At 35.7% G+C, this 13,614-nt stretch overlaps 1 protein-coding gene across 2 annotated transcripts in view; it reads left to right on the top strand.

The window, feature by feature from the left end:
- Window positions 1–13,614, top strand: part of alpl (alkaline phosphatase, biomineralization associated) — a 35,901-nt gene that overhangs the window by 9,836 nt on the left and 12,451 nt on the right. For both annotated transcript variants that reach the window (XM_073825763.1, XM_073825764.1), the window contains exons 4-8: window positions 5,783–5,898; window positions 6,221–6,395; window positions 7,434–7,609; window positions 10,831–10,971; window positions 11,380–11,449. In XM_073825763.1, coding sequence (XP_073681864.1) covers window positions 5,783–5,898; window positions 6,221–6,395; window positions 7,434–7,609; window positions 10,831–10,971; window positions 11,380–11,449 — 678 coding nt within the window. The remainder of the gene's footprint in view (window positions 1–5,782; window positions 5,899–6,220; window positions 6,396–7,433; window positions 7,610–10,830; window positions 10,972–11,379; window positions 11,450–13,614) is intronic.

Raw genomic sequence — 13,614 nt, 5'->3', positions numbered from 1 at the left:
GTTCATGAATTGGAATTCACTAGTAGCACTGTATGCATTTAATTCTCTAAAAAGAACCAGTAAAAAAAATCACTTGTTCTTGAATCAAACCACACTGAATGAATTTGATTTACTAAAAAGAACCAGATTAAAAGAGTCATTTGTTTACACTGGACTACACAACTCAATTAAAAAAAAAAAATCTCATCACATTTAGTTTGGACTGCAAACACAAATAAAATATTTTGAGTCACAGAATGCTTTGAAGTCATAGCTTTATTGAAGTAAACTAATATGTTTTTACATAACTAGCGATTCGATCAAACTGCTCAGTTTTATATTTTAAAGTACTTTAGATACAATTTCAATTAGTGCTGTCACGACTGCTTGTTTCGAGTACTGGCGACACTCCGATGTAAACAACAGCATGGATTGCATAGTTAAAGGAGTAGTTCACTTTCAGAACAGATAATGTACTCCACCCCCTTGTCATCCAAGATGTTCATGTCTTTCTTTCTTCAGTCTTAAAGAAATTATGTTTTTTGAGGAAAACATTTCAGGATTTCTCTCCATATAATGGACTTTTCATGGTGCCCCCAAGTTTGAACTTCCAAAATGCATATTAAATGCAGCTTCAAAGGGCTCTGAATGATCCCAGCCGAGGAAGAACGGTCTTATCTATTGAAACGATTGGTTATTTTCTAAAAACATTTACAATTTTATTACCATTTAATCTCTGCACAGAGTACACACAGAGCTAGACAGGACAAGCATTTGAGGTTAAAAAGTATATAAAGACTTTTTTTTTTTTTTTAGAAAAGATTTTTTTTTTTATAAATATTTTTTAGAAAAATTTTGCTAGATAAGACCCTTCTTTCCTTGGCTTAGAGCCATTTGAAGCTGCATTTTGGAAGTTCAAACTCGGGGGCACCATATAAGTCCATTATATGGAGAGAAATCCTGAAATATTTTCCTCAAAAAACAATTTCCTTACGACTGAAGAAAGAAAGACATGAACATCTTGGATGACCAGGGGGTGAGTACATTATCTGTAAATTTTTGTTCTGAAAGGGAACCACTACTTTAATGTACTGAACACGTTGTTCTACTAATTTATGCTGTCACGGAAAAAATGCACAGAAGCTGCTAAATCAAATAGAGAAAGACTTAGTAAGCAGGAAATATTTTGACAAACTAAAGTTAATAGGTGGTAAAAACACGTACAAGCAGTATTAATTAAGAAATTAGCCTAATATTTTACCAATCTGACTTGAAATGATTAGAACAAACATGAATGTTATCAAGATTGTGGCCCTGGAAATCCTGGTTCAGTTTGGTCGACCACAAACACAGTTTTTTTGCACTCTTCTCTTTGATTTGTTATAACTTTTGGCAGTCTATAGAACTCCAAGGTTTTACCTGGTCCGACCGATTAGTACATCCCAAAACATGACAATAATTTATCATTTTCAGCAACAATAATCAGCAAAATGGGCAAGTTTCATTTGGTTTAGTGGCATTTTTTTACGTTTATTGCCACCAATATGTCCCATTGATGATGTGTCATGAAAACACTCTATACCAGAAGTAGCGCATAGAATCCATGAAACGCATTATTATATTGTTTTCCATAATGTTGTTTTTCATAATAAGCATAATTCTATTGTGAATTCACAAATGCTACAATTCGATTAAATAAATATATGCAGTGCTAGTATTTATTATTATTTACCTGCATGTAGGTTACATATGTGCTTGTCAGAGTAAATGCTGCTCCACACAAATTGTTATCATTTACACTTGTGGAGCGTCTGAAACGCCATCTCTGCACATTGTTGTAAGTTTAGGTTTATTATAATGTTCATCTGGGAACGCAACTTGCGCCGTTTTATCAGATTTGCCTGGTAAATAATTTATAAACCTATGCAAACACAGAAGAATATACAATATCTTTCTCAATATGCTAATGTTCATCGTGTTTTAAAAATAAAGGCTCAAACCCTCACTCTGAGGCTACATTTACACTAGTGGGTTTTCGTATTAAACCCCATAACTTTTGCTAAGAGTTACAACTGCCATTTACACTACTCTGGCGATTTTAACCCTTGACTTTAAAATGCTGTTTTAAAACAAAAATGCACTAGTGTAAACAGGGCCTTAGTTTAGACATTTTGATATCCACATCTTCAAGAAATAACAGTGGCTATATCATATCTATATCATTTTCATATCAGCTATAACAGCTGTATCATTTTGTCTGAAAGAAATGGCCAAATATGAAATATTACGTAGACATCTGAATTAAATGTTGTTTAATTAAAATTAAACAAGTATTAGATCGTTCAGTAAAGTGTAAAAACAATCGTCAGTCATTTGTTATAATGCATAATGTACATTAGCTCTATTGTTATAACACATTTCAGAATTTTGTATTTCAGAAATTTTGTACAATAAAACATCTCGGTTACGTATATAACCTTCATTCCCTGAAGGAGGGAACGGAGACATCACGTCGGAGACCGATGAATTGGGATCTCGCTTACAGAGACCAATCCACTTTGTGTGTAAACTAAACGAGCCAAAGCACATTGGCATGCATGATTGCATCCAGCTGCCGCTGATCACAGCGTGAGTATAAATAGGCAGCAGGTGTAGTGCCGTGACAGGTTTTTGCTGAGGAGCCGAGCTGAGGCCCGGCCGTACAGCGGTGGTACAGCAGCCGAGGCGATGGGACATGATGTCTCCATTCCCTCCTTCAGGGAACAAGGCTTACATACATAACCAAGACATTCCCTATCAGTCTGTCTCAATGAGTCACGTCGGAGACGGATGAATTGGGATCCCTAACAAAGCGCCATGGCTGCTGCTCCCCTCCAGTGTCCTGAGTGAGCCTCCTGGGCCCCTACTTTTTTGGCTTAGGCCAAGGCTCGCAACAAGAAAAAACAGTCACTGTATAACATAGCACCACCCACTTCAGTGAAGCTGCAGCACTGGGAACGTGCGGAGCTCCCACTCATCCTGCAGGGATGTCATTTCAGGATATATGGAAAATTGGGGGTGACTGAACCCTCGTGTGATGGCAGACAGTCTACTGGGGAAAACACGGCCTCTAGGGCTCACCGTGGAATATACATATGCGATTCAGTTAGGTCTCTCATATGAAACCCAGCCCTCTACCGGTTCTGAAGGATTCATCGAGTGAGGGCCTGGCGCCAGACGTTCCGAGCTCGACAAGGTCTACTGTAGGGACACTCTGGAGCAGTATAGCAAGCCGACCTGAGCCCAAGGCCACTCAGTGTTTCTACCTGTTTGAGGTGAGAACACAGGAGGAAACTGGCTCTACACGAAGGCAATAGAATCTAGCGAACGTGTTGGGGGTCGCCCAGCCCGCAGCTCTACAAATGTCAGTAAGCGAGGCACCACGAGCCAGCGCCCAGGATGATGCAACACTCCTAGTTGAGTGAGCTCTCAGCCTGAGTGGGCAGGGCACACCATGAGCCTGATAGTCAAGATGTGACTGATAGCCTCAGTCTGCTTCTGTGCAGCTGAAAACTGCTGGGTGAAGTTTTCCACCATGTTGCCGAAGAGGCCGGTCTCGGACACGGGGGCATTCAGGAACCTGATCTTATCGGCTTCCCTCATGTTGGCCAGACACAGCCAGAGATGGCATTCCTAGACCACCATGGTGGACATCGCATGTAGCGCAAAGTCCATTGCGATACGAAGTCCCCTTAGAACTTCTGGGTTGTGACCACCCTCGTACAGGTCCTTCAGTGCCTGAGCCTGAAGAACCTGTAACAACGCCATGGCGTGTTAGGCGGAGCCAGCAGCCCCACAAGCCGAATAGGCACTGCCGATCAGAGCCGACGAGTGCCTACAGGCCCGGGAGGGGAGCAACGTATTGCCCCGCCAGGTGGAAGCAGCGCCGTGACACAATTGCATCGCCACCACACGCTCCACCGGCCAGCCGTATACCTCCACACTGGTCCGCCATCAAGGGTTGTGAGGGAGGATTTGCCACTGGAGCGATACTGGAGCAATTTCAGGCAGTAAAAGGTGCCGTCCAGACCAGTCAGCCCCCTGCCAGAGGTAGAGTCCCCCTGCGTTTGCGGTAGATCTGGGCAGAGGAACTAGCATTCCGCCACTTTGCAGGAAGCGTGAGTCTGGTCCGCAACTCCACGACTCATCCACAAACGCTGCCTCAGCATTCTCAAGGCCCAGATACGTGAGACAGGGATCGTGGCCATCACTTGGCGCCAGGTAACGACCGCATACAGAAACGCACGGGTGAAAGGGCATGTTTGAAGTGCCTCGTCTTTAAAAAGATGTCCACCCGTGAAACTCTTTTAGAACTGCTCTTTTAGTGCTGAAGCCCACAGGGGAGATGGCCGCAGCAACACAGAATGCGGGTAGTGCAGTCCTACTGTGTGCTTTTTCCACCCACAGGAGACCACTACCTCTGAAGCGCAGTGCCGCCAACACAGAGCAGATGTTCCTCTCTCGTTCAGTCTGCTTGAAGCTGGACTGGATCGGCTCCGAAGCGAAAAGCTGACTATACACTGCACCTGCTGCCTATTTATACTCACGCTGTGATCAATGGCAGCTGGATGCAATCATGCATGCCAATGTGCATTGGCTCGCTTAGTTTACACACAAAGTGGATTGGTCTCTCTAAGCGAGATCCCAATTCGTCGGTCTTTGACGTGACTCGTAGAGACTGACTGATAGGGAATCATATGATTACTTGCTTTTTATATTTGACTTAAAGTAATTATTTTTGCCTCATTGCTATTATACATGTATTTTAAGTCATTGTAAAGGCTATTGTTTGCTTGGGTCTGTTTTTTAGATATTATAATTATCTGATTACTAGGTTAATCATCAGAATAATCATCCGATTACCAAAATAATCATAGTCACAGTCCTATTTCAATTCTTAGATGCAGCAAAAGCCAACCACATTAAATGTAAGTAAAGTGTCTACTTTTAAGGTTTCAAATAAGTTTTTGGAGAATAAAATGTCAAAATTTGGTTGAAATAATGTTACATTGTCATCCAGTGTAAAAATTCAAACAACATGCTTATCCTGACTTGTACATATTTAAATAAATAAAAAAATAAGGGAGAATTTTAATTTTATTGTGTTTTAAAGGAGTAAAACAATCTTACTGACAAATGGGCAAGACCTAGGACAGTAGCAAATTGTAAAAATGTAGAAATACAACTAATTAGTATTTAGGTTGAAAGTAATTCATCTTTTAATATGTCATAAATAGATTTTTGTTGTAAATATGCCTGACAAGATTGTTACACTAAATAACATTTTAGTGAGTGTCTTCTGTAAATTTGGAAAAATGTATGATATTTATTTTTTGTTTAGAAAAACAAAAACAAAAATGCAATTAAATTAAACAGAAAACTTTTATTTTCTAAAAATATATATATAATTTTATGCTTATTTTATTTTATGTCTTTGACCCACCCTCATTTTACATAATAGGACATTACAATAATATAATCCAAGCATACAATTTTGTACAGTTCTGCAAGCTTGAGACTTTTAAGAGTACTCTAATTTGCCTCGTGCTTTTAAGTACAGCAGGTTATGTCATTAAATGACAAGTGTTCTTTTCATCTCACAATTAAGAACAAACTTCAAGATTTAATTTGAGAAATGCTTAATAATATCTCTCAAGCACATTTGAAGTCCTAAAGCAGACTGTGTTGTTCATGATAGACAGTGCTTAAAATATATGTTGTTAAAAATAGACTGTGTGAATGATCCAGCCATTGTTGTGTATAGGAATGGGTGTACCTACGGTCACAGCAGCGCGCATTCTAAAGGGTCAAATGAGCGGACAGAGCGGTGAGGAAACACAACTAGAGATGGACAAATTTCCCTACGTCGCCCTCTCTAAGGTACATCCCACCAGCTGTAATCCCATCATACCATTGCTTTGTGTTCATAATCCATGCAGTCGCTCACCCCGGGCCACAGAGAACAGACTCAAATCATAGTTTGATTTCTCTAGCGGCCACAGTTCTGGGGCAATGATTCTCGCATAAATATTTCACAGATGTTAGCTAGTATTAAAATAACATCTGTGAAAGAGAGTCACTTATTATCTCCTTGATTTATTCAGATGTTTTCTTTTTGGCTTTGTGTAAACGTTTCACATTTTGAACCTTAAACAATCCATGAAACTATTAAAATTCTACACGTCCCCCCCCCCCCCCCCAGACGTATAACACCAATGCTCAGGTACCAGATAGTGCGGGCACTGCCACAGCATATCTGTGCGGGGTCAAGGCCAACGAGGGTACGGTCGGAGTGAGCGCAGCAGCTGTGAGATCCCAATGCAACACCACTCGGGGGAACGAGGTCACCTCCATTCTTAAATGGGCCAAAGACGCAGGTAGGATGCCCTCTTGAATCCTCCCACGCAGCAGCTGTAATGCCTTTCAGCCCCCGACTTCTATTGCAATTAGAATATAGATGGGATATTTGTTTCTAGGCTTATTTTTTTGCTGGCAATTCATTAGCTTGTTTTTGCATGAGCGAAACAAAGGTGACACTGGCGCATAAAGCAGGTTGAGCAGATAAAGGATTGGAGAAAGTGGAAAAAACACGTTCTTATCTGGAGTAAAAGAATAAATGAGAAGAGTGACAGTTTGACTGATGAGCGTAACATGCAGACGGCTTGCTCATATTTTATTCTCGTGTTGAAAATAAAAACAAATGAAGCGTTTTATAAGATGGAAGTCCTCCGCCAAAGGTAGAGGTGAATGAAAGTAGCCGAGTGGAATTTGCACGACATGACCAGAATAAACATTTAAAATCCTGCTGAGGGGTTTAAAAGGCGGATGGTCAAATCAGTGTCAAACTGATAACCTGACCTGATCTGAGCACAGGGAGAACTTTTTTCTCGCTTGGGTGCTTGTGTTCTGAAAATGCATGTACCATACAACTGGGTGACCTTAGCCGGACAACAAGACTTACAATCAAACTGTTTCCTTGTCCAGTAGAGCATTGCAAAGGTGATGCAATGCATATTTCAGTTTGAGCAATCAAAGTCATTCTGTTGATTAAATATATGTCATTGAATTACTAGATCTAGTTGAATATCCATCTTTTTCTTCAATGTGGAAGTAGGCCTATGAGCAAGACATCTGGTTTATTATGCGCTATAGAGAAATAACGAGAAGAATAACGAGGTGCAGTAAACACTAAAACTGTTTTCACTAAAACCAGTGTGTTCATAATTAAGATAATACATTAAAATAATATGGTAAGACATACCAATTTGCAATTTCAAGCAGCAAAACAAGCTGTTTCACACAGCTAAAAATATCTGGATGCAGATTAGACCAGAAGCCAGACCCGTAAAATTTATAAATGGCTGTACCCACTCTTACGGGAAGAAAAAGGTGGATACTACTTGTATTTTCCCCAGGCAAATCAGTGGGAATCGTCACAACAACACGTGTGAACCATGCCACTCCGAGTGCATCATATGCCCACTGTGTAGACCGGGACTGGTATTCAGATGCGGAGATGCCCGCTGAAGCAGTGCAGAGCGGATGCAAAGACATTGCCAGACAGCTCTTCGAAAATATCCCTGACATTAATGTGAGTATATATATTTACAGTCAAGCCCGAAATTATTCATATCCCTGGCAAATTCTGACTTAAAGCTACTTCTATTCAACCAGCAAGTTTTTTTTTATTAGAAATGACACAGATGTCTCCCAGAAGATAATAAGACGATGTACAAGAGGCATCATTGTGGAAAAAATTATTACTCATCTTTTATTTACATTTGAACAAAAAGTGGCAAGTCCAAAATTATTCATACCCTTCTCAATAATCAATTGAAAAGCCTTTATTGGCTATTACAGCAATCAAACGCTTCCTATAATTGCTGACCAGCTTTTTGCATGTCTTCACTGGTATTTTCATCACCCTGATCTTTAGCTCCCTCCACAGATTCTCAATTAGATTTTAGTCAGGACTCTGGCTTAGGGATGCTCATATTGACCGTTTAACCGCTAACCGACCGTAAGAATTTTAACCGATTATCAGTTAAACGGTTTAAAAGGTTTTTTATATATAGTTTTTTTTCCGTTTGCTGCATGGTGAAAGAAAAAAAGAATGCTATACGTAAGTTATCTGTTTACACACGTGCAGTGTGGCTGTACAGACATATTTCGCTGAGCAAACACCTACTTCACCTTCACTTAGTTAACTGATGTATTATATGCAACACAATGGCAAGTGGCGTTATTGGGTTATCAGAGAGTAAATCCGTGAGTAAATGTATTCAAATTCTGAATGGATTATAGTCTAGAAAGTGCGCAATAGGCGCTCCCGTTACAATCACTGGAAAGCTGTCACTCATTTACTGTAGTTCATCGCAATCCCAAAAAGTTAATAAAAAGTAATAAAATAACCTTTACACTGCACAATTAATCTCTTATTTATATAATACCAACACTTTCTTTGTTTTAATGAGAGAGTTTGCGAACGTGTAGAAATCAGCAAAACTGAAACTGGCACTTTGAGTGGTGAGTGGATTGTAATTTAGCCGCCTCCGATTGGCCACAGCGATCATCAGATGTCTGTGATTGGCTATTGCTGAACGCTGTAAAAACACGTGTCTCCACACCATATGACCAATGGATGAGAACTTCCGAACCGCAAATTGAAAGGATTTTTGTGATGGTGTTTTTGTTGCGGATCTAACAGTTAACAGGCAGCGTTCCAGTCTATCTGTACAGCATGTCGACATGTTAAAAACTAGGTACACTGAGGTATAGGCTGGTCCGCTATATATTTTTATGTCCGACGGGAAGAACAAGACTGGTACCGTTCTTCAAAGCTCATAGAAGGATTCGGTGTGTTTCAATTTTGTCAGCTTAATTAGGTAGTTATTAAATTTATATATATTTAGTGTAGGCCTATTTATTTTATTCTTTTTTATATATTTTATACTGATTTTCTCTGTTCTCAGAAGCGCTGCTGATGCGTGATAATTTGCTCTGTATGCTGCTGTTTGCACGTTGAAATAAAACATTTGCTTTTATTTTTTATGTATCATCACAGATACTAGTGCGTTCTATTTTTAAACTAATTTATTATTGACTTTATTCTTGACTGTATATAGTGTTGGTTTATATAATGTTTTCTTTAATTTGGTAAATATATATATTTAAAAAAGAAAATTCAAATATTGATTACAAATTATGGCATCAAGAAGAAAAAAAATATTATTAATAATAGTATTGATAAAATACAAAATATTAAATTACACAGTACATGTTGTTGTTGATAATCATCATATTAATAAAATAATTAAATATTTTATATATATTTTTAAATACATTAAACATTTTAAACTATTATTATTATTATTATTATTAAATACATTATAAAATATAAGTAAAAAATAGTCATTACAGAACAGCTATAACAAAAATAATTTGTATTTAGTATTTTAAATATTAAATATACTAGTATTAAACAATATGTATACCAATTATTATTATGTAATATATAATATAATTTATATAAATAAATTATTTGTTTAATTTAGTAATACATATATTTAAAATTAAAATATTTAAAATATTGATTACAAATCATTGTATCAACAAGTAGATGAAGAGAAAGAAATTTATTTCTATTAGTAATATTTATAAATTAAACATTATTAAATAAATATCTAAATATAAATATTTAGATGTTTTTATTTTAAACTATTATTATTATTTAGTAAATATTTAAATATTTTATTTTGAACTATTTTATTATTAAATAAATTATTAAATATAATTAAAAACAATAATAATTAATAATAATATTAACAATTATAACATCAATATTACTGTGAGAAATGAATATAAATATACATATTAAATATACTAATATTAAATAATAATATATATATAACAACTATTATTAATATTATTATTATCATTATTATTAATTAGTGTGTTGTATAATTTAGTAATAAATATATTTTAAATAAAAATATGTAAAATATTGATTAAAAATTATTGTATCAACAAGTAGTAGAATAATAAATGTATTACTATTAATAATATTTATAAATTAAAACATTATTAAATAAATTATACAATACATTGTTGTTGTTGTTAATAACATGAATAAAATAATTAGTTAAATATTTAAACATTTTATTTAAACTATTATTATTATTATTATTATTATTAAATATATTATTAAATTAAATATATTAAATATTAAATATACTAATATTAAATAATATTTATAAGAATGATTATTATCATAATTTGTATAATTTAGTAATAAATATCTTAAAATATTTAAAATATTAAGTACCAATTATTTTATGCACAAGATGATCAGGAAGAAGAAATGTAGTATTATTAATAATATTTATATTATAATATAAATTATACAATATATTGTTGTTATTAATAATAATGTTGATAAAATAATTAGGTAAATATTTAAATATTTATTTTAAAATCTTTATTAAACATTATTTTAATAAATACAGAGATTAGAACAATAATTAATAATAATATTAATGCTAATAAAAGTTTGTATTTAATATTTTATATATTACATATACTAATACTGAATGATAAAAATTATTAATATTATTGTTCTTATATATTTTTTATTTTTTATATATTAATTACAAATTATATTAATCAGCATAGCAGTTAGAATTATAAATAGCACATAATTGTAAATATTTCTACTTCATTGTACATCATGATGTTTATTTTGACTGTCTTTTGGACAGCACCGTGTGCTAAATGTGTGATGTTTCTCTTTTCCTCTTGATTTTGGATGGGCAGGTGATTATGGGTGGTGGGCGGAAATATATGTACCCCAGAAACACACCAGATGTGGAATACCCAGGAGACAAGAAACACAACGGTACACGCAAAGATGGCAGGAACCTTGTGGTGGAGTGGACTGACAGAGTGAAGGATAAGGTGAAAGATGAAACAAGAGAAAAACAGGGCACTTCATTCCATCTTTTCATTTACAATGTCATGTTCAATTCAGTTCAGGACAAAAAAAAGCTTCCAAGCTATGCCTCTGCTGACAAATCTCTTTTTCATTTTCTTTCTGTTTGCCTGACTCTTTTGATGATGCCCTGTTTATTGACTTCTCTGAACCTGATCTGATGCTCTTGAGGCCCCTAAAGCAGGCTTTACAGCTGTGCAGTTAATAACAAATGAAGACAATTTGTACTTGTTTGTGAGAGACCGTATTACAGAGATTTGGTTGCAAGATATTGAATCATAGCAGTGTAATATGTTCTATAAAGCACTAGATAAGAGGGCACGGTCATTTCTCTAACCCATTTCTTGTTTCTCTCTTAACCTTTCTGTTTTCAGAAAGGTTACTATGTTTGGGACAGGAAGGATCTGCTGTCCCTGAATCCAAACAATGTGGATTATCTTTTAGGTGAGTTTTAGTAGTGTTGCCACGATACTGGAATTTCTAACTTCGATACGATACCTTGAAAAATATCGATATTCGATACTATTTTCGATACCACAGAGAAAAAAACTACCACACTATTAAGGAGGAAAATTTCTTTTTTAATTTAAAAATAAATATAGTTTAGAACATGACAGTGAGGTATATGCATATGTACACTGCTACAGCCCTGTTCAGCTTCTTAACTTCATTTGAGTTTGAGCTTCATACTTTATTTGATGTTCAAATACAACTGTGTAGGTCGTAAACTTTTTTTGTTTCTTTTTAGAACACACTTTTAAAATTAACTTAACTATCTAACTAATCTTAGAACTTAAGTTAATGGTAAAAGATATTTGTTAAAATGAATTTGTTACGTGATCCGAGCTGCCCGAAACATAAGAATTCAAGCTACAGTAATAGAGTAATGGCTTGCCCTGTGAGGCGCTTTGAGATCCGTTTGCGTCCTCAGTATGAAAGTTTACGGTCATATCCTTATCTGTAAATGTCACAAATTCACACGAGCATTTCCATTTATGCCTAAAAGTCCATTCTGGCAGTCTGTGTTAAGTTTAAATCTTTACTGAATGAGCATGTCAGTCTGGAACACAGAACACAAAAAACGCAAAAACATTCATGTCAGTCGTTGAATGTTAAATTTAGATTTAAATACAACATGTAGTGCACGCATTTATGAAGGGTAGGAACTGTATGGCTGTGATGGTGGCAGATTTTTTACCACCGCCGGTGGGTGCGGTGTTTTATATATAAATTAATGAGGCTCAAACATTATTCACAAACGTGCGTCTTTAGCAATTCCTCTGTGAATAAGCAGCCTACAAAACGCTAAAATAAATCAACGAAATAATACATTTAAATTAATAAGAAAGTAGACTAAATAAGAGTTAAATGGGCTACTAAACAAACATTCGTTGCAAAAAAAAAAAACCAAAAAAAAAAAACGACAACCTCAACAGCTGATCAGAATTACTGGCCCGAGTTCTCTTTCTCTTCCCCATTGCACAGCTGCTGTTTTTAATAGCAAAATAATTACATTTATTTTCGTTTCTTTAGTTTATAAAGTTAATTTAGGAATATATTTGGAACATGTTTTATTTGTGAAATTCAACTTTTTGTTTTTTAAAGTAACAATAAAGCGGCCAGCGGCAGAGAGATCAATTTAGCGTTCTCAAATCATCACGATTTAAATTAAAATCCTTAGATATATATTAAAAAACTGAAAGCATATCACAATATTAGTTTAATCTTTTAACTTAGATAAATGTGTACAAATAGGCGCATATCCAATCGTTTGTGCGGAGAATGAAAGCTTTGCAGGACATGAGGTGCAAGCGCCACGTGAAACTTTATTTTTGCTCATAAATGTAAGAGTAATAAATTTACTTTAAATTATTACTTCACTACTGTAAAATGAAATAATTCAAATCGAAAACAAAACTCTATTATTAGCTATAGGCCTAATCCATAAAGATGCATTTAGGCTTTAAAAGCGCGTCCAAGCAGATGGCGAGTTAGGATAGTCAACTTCATCTTTGCGACACTGACTCAGAAAATACTAGTTTATTAAAAAATAATTTGAATATCTCCTTACTTTTTCCCCGGCACATTCATGGTAATTACTTTAGCTGGGGCGTTGCGGCCAGTTTAATCTTACTGCGTGCATTTGAACGCGGAACTCTGCTGAAGGCACTTGCTGCTGCTGCTGTTGGCGGGACACTAAACACCTCCACGGCAGAATAAATAGCAGAAACACTGTATTTTATGCTTGTTAGTGTGTTTTTCTTCAGATATTTGTCTTTTCTCTTTATTACGACAGGTGAATTGTTGTAAATTAAGCACTGTGTTTTCATAGCATTCAGAATGTGGAATCGTGTGATTTAAAAAATAAATTTTGCGAAATTAGTGGTGTTTGCGCCTTTTGATAGAACTGCTCTGTAACAACTCTTACATATTGGCTTGCTTGTGTACTTCGGCTTTCCATGTTCATTTGTTTCATATCCGAAATATTTCCAGATAGCACTCCTGCTGTGTTAATCAAACAAAGCCGGTCGCGGGGTCCTGCGCTTGCCTTTCTGTTCGCTTCACTTGAATGAGACGAGAGAGCCACTGCGGTCACGTGTAGTGTAGAA

The sequence above is a fragment of the Garra rufa genome, chromosome 20 (assembly GCF_049309525.1).
Source record: "Garra rufa chromosome 20, GarRuf1.0, whole genome shotgun sequence".
Lineage (NCBI taxonomy): Eukaryota > Metazoa > Chordata > Actinopteri > Cypriniformes > Cyprinidae > Garra > Garra rufa.
The sequence above is the reverse complement of the archived record's forward strand: the minus strand, read 5'-3'. Positions and strand labels throughout refer to the sequence as shown.